The sequence below is a fragment of the Lycorma delicatula genome, chromosome 8, assembly GCF_047948215.1.
Source record: "Lycorma delicatula isolate Av1 chromosome 8, ASM4794821v1, whole genome shotgun sequence".
In the NCBI taxonomy this organism is placed as follows: domain Eukaryota; kingdom Metazoa; phylum Arthropoda; class Insecta; order Hemiptera; family Fulgoridae; genus Lycorma; species Lycorma delicatula.
In genome coordinates, this window is record NC_134462.1 from 54,109,437 (window position 1) to 54,117,534 (window position 8,098).

Genomic DNA, 8,098 nt, shown 5'->3' on the forward strand with positions numbered 1-8,098 from the left:
TTCATGTTAATGCATCACTAAAAGGCTGAAATAAACCAATACAAAAAATCAAATATAAGTTGTTATTTTCGGATTCTTGGCTGCTTTTTTTCAGTTTCTTGTGAGTGTGAAGTGGAGTGTTTTTCTCCTTGATGTTTTTTATTTAATTTCATCTCATCTATGGTGTCGTCAGATGTAATGTCAATTTCCTTCAGATCCTCCCTTATTTTTCTGATCCATCTGCAGCCTGTCCTTGACCTTGGATCTTTTTTGAAAATAATACGGCTAGCCATCAGATATAATGGGGATGATACGGAGGTAGTGTTACATGAGTTACACATGTTTGAAGGCCGTACAATATTCCTGGAATATTTATATTCTAGGCCATTTATCTCGCAAACTATGGGAAAGAGTATAAAAATGACTTTACAGATGTTATGTGGTTATGAGGAGGGATATCTGATGGTGATCTTGAGGTCACCATTGGTGGTCCCCAAAGATCAATGAGGTTTTTCAAATAGAATTACCTTTTTTGATAGCACCAATGAAAATAGTGAAAAATCTCACGTCGACATACTTGAATTTAGTCATGAAATTTCATCATTATGTTTCATTTTTTCTTGAGGTTCATAGTTTAGGAATTAATTAAATACGGAATCTGATTAACACAATTTGCTGATTCAAGAGAGTACCAGATAGCAATTCTCTCACAGCTTAGAAACCAGTCTATAATAAATATCTGTGAAAATAATCTGGCTCCTGTATCACTATCGCTGATGGTTAGCCGTATGACCTTCAAAAAGTCTCAAGGTCATACGTGTGACCACATATTCCGATGTAGATTGTTTTGCTCTTTTCAATGGTGGGGTCAAAACTAGGTGATTCCATTTGAAAAGATAGTGTTAATCTTGATATAAAGGTAAAGGTTAAATACAAGACACCATGAGGTGTCCCTCTCCAGTCTGAGTAACTTGTTTAGGTCATTTTTTTGTATTGTGCGTAGCTTATGAGAAAATCTCTCTCTCTTACTCTCTCTCTCTCTCTCTCTCTCTCTCTCTCTCTCTCTCTCTCTCTATATATATATATATATATATATATATATATATATATGTATGTACAATTTCACATATGACTACACTTTATGGTTTTGTGGAAGCACTTTCGTAATGCTCATTTTTTTTCATCATCAGACGTATCAAATATGTGACCTTTTTCATATTAAGAGAGATTAAAAGTTATAAATTAGAAAACAGAAAAATTTAATGGAAGGAAATAAATAATAAAGAAAAACAATATAGCTTTTACTCCTTTTACTTTCCTACTGAATACAGCTGGAATAGCTATATTAAAGGGGCAAGTATGGTGATCATGTCACCATACTTGCACACACATGACTTCCTTGTACGCCTGTTAAATTACATATACACATTTTTTTTTTTAAATGAAATCTACTCAAGATTTTATTTCATGAATAATTTCTGACATTTTTTCATATTTTTTTTTTTAATGTTAATTAATTATCATCATTGGTTATACATCATTCATCTATTGTAATTATTATTACTGTTTAGTAATAATAATAATTATGATATATAAAATTATAAAAGATTAGCCAAGATAAAAATAAAAGCTAGTTCCCATAAAAGCCACTTTTATGGGAACGTCCTTGATCACTTGATCAATTGTAAAACGATCATATGAAAGAAAATTATGTTTAAAGAAGATTTAGAGAATATTTTTTTTCAACAACAATATTTTCACTACTATTGTATCTTAATCTATGTATCCACTATTTGGATACACAAATCTACTACACTGGTGAAAAATCCACTGTCTGGGTAGATATCTATCCACTGTTTATTTACCCACTCTCTTTTAAATAGGATAATGGAAAACAACCATTTTTCAATATGTTTATTGGTAGTGACATGTTTATTAATAGCCTAATAATCTCTTTTAACAGGGAAAAGTAGAAGTGCATAATGACGAATAAACAGAATAAAAGAAAACAAGGAAAACAAAACATAAATAAACGAAGCATAGATAAAGATTATATCTATACTGATGGTAAATTCAGTTTTGAATCTTGACAACTGTCCATAATTGAAAACTCTCTTAAATAAATTTAATAAATTTCGAAATTAGGAAATTATCCAAGCACCTACTATGTTAGTTTTTAGCATTAAATTGTATAAAAGATTTCATCTGAATTTGTACTCAATGAATATGAATAATAATAAACAAGTTATAAAAGTAAAAATGTTAAAAACCACACAAAACCATTTAGAAGAAACATATCTACTGCAGCGTCCCCTGGTGTTCTATAACCGTAAAACATGTCTAAGAACCTGTTCTGAAGTGATACCTATGTAATGAAAAAAACCACACCGAAATCGGTTCACTAGTTTTTTTAGGAAAATGGTAATAAACACCACACGACACACACACACACAAAACCTCTTACCCCAAACGCATATACTGTTCCGTCGTGGGTAAAAAAATTTGACAACATAGTTGTAATATTTTCCTGGCATTAGTTATTTATTTTTGTATACTGGAAAAATACACCAACAAGGTTTTAAAAAAATTAAAAAATCGACATTTTAAACTATGATCTACTCCCCTACCTATTATATATTCTAGAGGACTGTGGACTACTACTGGAAGCGATCGGACGAGGACCTCCACTGTGATACAATCATACCCGGGGGCCTTATGCCGTGCCATGCTACAGATCACCTGGCGCACTTCCGCCTCAGTGATCTCAGAAGATTGTATGTCGGTCTCAAAAATCGCGACTGGTCATCTAACACGCCGGTGGTATGAAACCTCACCCACCATAGTGTCATCCGGGAGCAAATCATTCAGCAAAGTATTAAGGACACGGTCCTTATCAATTATCACACCATCGCGGGTTGACAAAGCTGACAGGAGGATATCTTTCCTACGCTTATGTCCAAGGGCTCTATACATAACGCCTTAAGGGTCTCAATTCCCTTGCTCCTGAACAAAGGAGCACCAGGAGGAATTACGCTTGGAGAACCTAATGCTATGAAAGTACCTAGCCCTCGCTCTGCATTAATCTGCAGTTAGGACCGCACACCGATCGGGATCACCATCTCGTTGCTCAGCCTTTCTGAGTCGGTTCACAGACTGCTTCATTACTGTGAGATTCCGAGACTACCAACCAGATATACGTTCCTGGCCAGTGCCTCTAGGATTGGCGGCTTCAGCCGCCGCCACCACCGCAGAGGTGAAATTTTCTGCCAGGACATCTAATGGCAGGCTGTCAAGGTCTAGAGAAAAAATCTCTAGTCTGGACTCCAACAAAGAGGAGAATTTCGGCCATTCCGCTTCCTATGCAGGAAGCGTCCCCGGTAAATAGGAAAGTGTCCCTCATGGCCATCGCGTAGCTCATCCGCTATTTCGAATAGTATCAACCGCTGATCGCTAGAACAGTCGTCGACCACAGACCAGTCAAGGACCCTGCCAGGGATGTATCTACCAATGGTGATGTCAATATTTGTACCTGAAAAGGCCCTTCGTCCGTTAACCGTAACGACGTAAGTGGCCAACTGGTCTGCAACTTTAATGTCCTCAAAATTGTGCTGCGCGATGAAACTGTCAGGCCACCGCCATGATCAGTGATCCCACTGTGCCAGAAAAGCGACTTCGCATTAACATCAGCACAGATTAGGATTAGACCATTACCCACAGAACGAAAGATCCTATCCCATCGCACTAGGTGTTCCTCAGTGGGATCACTGTATTGGAAATATGGACTAACAACTGTAAGGTTCTCTACGCGAATGGCAAGTCTGAACACAACATGGTGCGCGTCAGAAACTTGCCGTATAAAGACACTATCAAGCAAATTCCTGCCCAGAATGGCAGACATACAGGTATGCCGTACACAAAATTTTTTGCAGTTGTGAAAGCCTGGCAGATCACCCCTAATTATATATGGATGCTGCAGAAGGACAACATCGAGGCTCCGTCTCTCTACAATCTCACCTAATTCAACCTGGACTACATAAGCACCCTGAACATTTAGTTGACCGAATCTAACCATCTAAGGAATTAAAGTATAGCGCAACGGCCCTTACGTAGCAGCCATACTCCTTACTAACAACTGGGTGCTCATGATTCTTGTGCTACCTCTTACAGTTAGCACAGGCCGGAGCCTCGTGCCTATGCGAGCAATCGTCACATTTGTGGCCCTTCTCGCCACACTGGGCACACACCAAGTCAAACTTACAAAATTTAGCCCTGTGACCATATCTGCAGCACTTGAAACATCTTTGGACATCCACGTACTCTTTTAGTCTACAGGACCCTAAAACAATAAATCGTCTGCCTGCAGATTTAATTTTTGAAAGAGAACAGAACTTACCTCAAAGACTCTGTAATATTTCTGGATATCACGCCTATCCATTTTAAAGACCAATCTGCAGTCGGGTCTATTTTCACATTCAATTGCTTAACCACCGTGCAATCACTAATAGCGTGAATGGTCTCTGTGTCTTCCTCTACCACAACTAATCCGTTGCCGGTCTCTTTAATGTTCCTGATTTTAAGACCTTTTCGGTCACTCTGAAGGGCAACCTGGAGATCTTTTTTCAGCTGACTGCTGGACACTGTCAAGCCCTCGGCCCTATTAAAAATGCAACCTCACGTTTCTTATAGGATTGGCTGGATTCATGTCTGCCCCTGACCACCTCACCGTACCTACGCAGTTGCATCGTGGCCAGGGCCGGTGTCTGAGCTACGGTTATTTCTTTAGGCTTTGAGGCAAGATTTTCGAAACCCTCGATGACAGCTGTGAAAGCCGCTCGGAAGAATTCGAGCCGAGGCAATAATATCCTCTTGGTAGCTGTAGTAGTACATTTGGGGTTAGCTAAATAGGAAGACAAGCCACACAGTTCCGCCAAAATATCACGGGCCAATGGAGCAGAACTGCCAGGCCTGCCCCCAGCTTGCAAAAACTCTTCAATAAGTTGTACATTCCTATATCTACTTCTGAACTATCGTTAACAGAACCAGTGTTCGAGGAGGTCGTAGGAAAAAGCTCCGGCTCCCCCCTACGGCTAGGCTTGTTAGCTACCTCACTAACCTCTATCATGGTCAGAAATGCCCTGACCTAACAGTATATGAACATAATGTATTCCTTCTATTATAGATATTGGCCTCAAGCCCGCAAGCGTGACGACTACCCGCAGCGAGCCACGGGCAGCTGGATACATTCTGTATTCTCCTGTCACTTCGCCGCTACTGGATCAAATGTGTGAAATCGAAGATCACCACACAGTTACAGATTACGGCCCCGCTCTGAAAGAGCGAGAGCAGGACTAAGGGTAAAGGTCCCTTTGCTCGTAACAGGGACTTGCGACCAGGAGTCGTTTCCACTCTTTTCGCCACGATGAGGCGGGTGGTCGAACAAATCGTGCGCCAAAATCTGTGAATGCCCGTGAAAAGGGGTATGAATTGTCTTAACAATAAGGGCGCAGTAAATAAAAAGATAACATTCGAATTTTGGGGTAATTTTTTAAATGGTAAAATAAGCATGCATAAATGTACTGAGCTTAATATAAAGTGGGGTTACGTTTGAAAAACTTTTAGAAAATTGACCCGCAAAAACACCTTCCGCACCCCTTCGAAAATTGACCCCAATCCTTAACCAACAAATTGTCCCATACATACTAGTCTGTAAACAATTTCATCAAAATCAGTTTATCCAGTCAAAAGTTATTAAGGTTTAAACACACAAACACATGTGCATACGTATGTACGAAGATTACCTCTTACCTTTTTTTGTTTTTTGGGCTCTCTAGATCATAAAATGTCGAGAAAAATAAAAGAACCCGTACCGCACTTTTTTACTGAATACCATACTTTCTTTCTTGCAGAATAGCGCTATAACTAAGATGTAAGAAATGTAATAATAAAGGAATTTTATTATATTGTTAATTTACCATTTACTCTTTATCTTAAGGCGTTTTCGGCGGATCAACTCTCTTCACAGCTATTTATTCAATTAAATATGTATAATATAAAGAAATTGTTATCATAGAATAGTTATTGAAATAAATTTGAAAACAGAACAAAGCATTCATATACAGCATTGCAAAGAAATTATTTAAATCTAAAATTACATGTCCATTTCCACTGTTAACCAACCATCATCGGTAAAATGGTTTATACAAACCGTTTTTCATCGATAAAGAAAAATTATTTTATATAAAAAATTATAAGAAGTAATAAATGGAAATATTTGAAAAAATAAAAAATAATAAGAAATACATTAATATACTCGAATCTAAAACGTATAAAAATAAACATATATATGAGAAGTATCGATTATGAAGTCCCTATAAAAACTTAAAGAATTTCAAAACAATAAAAAACCTCCACCACAGATTCCTTATCACGGTTTAAAAAATATATTTTTTTACAATTGGGTAATAAATTTTATTTCAAGGTAGAGGTAACATGAATTTCATAGAACTATATCCCCCGCCGGGAAGGAAAGTTAGTTTTAATGTTCTTACGATAGAACATTTTAGAAAATAAATTTTTGATAAATTTAACATTTTAAAAAGCTATTAGATATCATCGGTCTCTCATTTTTATTCCATAATGAAGTTTCTAAATCTAACCTGACAAAGAAAATTCCCTATTATATATGTAAATTATTGACATTACCTAGTGAGGTAGTTAGTTTATAAAATTACAACTTAAAAAATATAAAAATTTATTTTTGTAAAGAAAATTATTTTTTTCTTACGATCTAAACATAAGTTTTTTTGTTTTTTTATCGTATATATTATTTTAATTCAGTTATAACGGGTTTCGGTTTATCTTCATAAAATTTTCAACAAATTTCATAACTTCAGAATAATTATTTAAGATTATTATAATCTTAAATTTGAAAGATTTACTCGTCATGCTAAATTAAATTTTTTAAATTTCTGTTACAAAATAAGTCAACTTTAGAAAACATAGTTATAATATTACAACAAACATCTTACAGCACAGTTTTTAAGAACCACGAAAGTTTAATATGACTTAATTACGATTATAAATCATTATTAATTTTGTGTTTATCATGAGGGTTTTATATCTATAGGAAATTACATGAAAGTGTTATGAAGTAAACAAATAAGAATATAATAATAATAATAATATAACTATTATGTGTGTGTATTAAAATATAATGATATAAACTGACAGTGTTTAAGTATGTTCCATTTACGTTGATTTGGTCTTCAGTTTTGTAGTTAGCTTTGGAATTCAGAAAATTAAAATCACTATTAATTATACCAGAGTTTTTCAAAGTGGTAAAGATATTTTCATTTAAAAAAGTCCTGTTAAAAAACGAAAGTTCTTCTCCGTAACAATTGTCTTTATTGCTTGTTGTAATTAAAAATATAAAAAATGTTAACCACATGTTTGATAACGATTTCAGTTTTACATTCATATATGAAGTACACTTGTGAACATAGCAAAACTATTAATAACAAAATCTGTTTGCTAACATTCGGCGTATTTATAGTTCGAGAAGAACTATAGTAGTACGCGGTAGAGTAGTCCAGATAATTGTTAATCATTAATTTAAAGTAAGTTTTAAGAGTGGTGTGGAGGTTATACATAATTCAACTTAACGCTTGGATTAGTAGCTATTATAATATTCAGTAATATAAAATCAAGTTAATCTGAAATCCAACAGGATGTTGATGAAAATGAATTTTTTATTTTTACCTTAAATAAGGATTACGGGCAACCCACCACTTAGTTATGGATGGTGATTCAATAACTCCCTTAAATAACCCTCTTAAATAACGGGTTCACTTAATATTATTTTCTTTTTTAAAATTCAACAGAATTATATCGCATTAAATGCTGAATTAAATAAAATGTCCTCGTTAGACAATGTAATTTTGAATTAAAAATAGATAATTTTTAAATTTCGACTTTTTTTAAACCTGAACGGACATCAGAAAGTCGAAATTTAAATAAGAATTGAAAATTATAATTTTTTTTCATTTTTTATGCGGTTATTTTTAAAAACTGATTCAATTACAAATTTCAGATTTTTTTAAATTTAAAATACGGGTAAGCT

General features: G+C 35.0%; 1 protein-coding gene across 1 annotated transcript in view; it reads right to left on the reverse strand.

Annotated features, from left to right (window-relative positions):
• Positions 1 to 7,463, reverse strand: part of LOC142329238 (uncharacterized) — a 114,274-nt gene extending 106,811 nt beyond the window's left edge. The window contains exon 1 of the mRNA XM_075373646.1: positions 7,208 to 7,463. Within this exon, the coding sequence (XP_075229761.1) occupies positions 7,208 to 7,456 (249 nt within the window). The 5' untranslated portion in view covers positions 7,457 to 7,463. The remainder of the gene's footprint in view (positions 1 to 7,207) is intronic.
• Between the last annotated feature and the right edge of the window lie 635 nt (positions 7,464 to 8,098).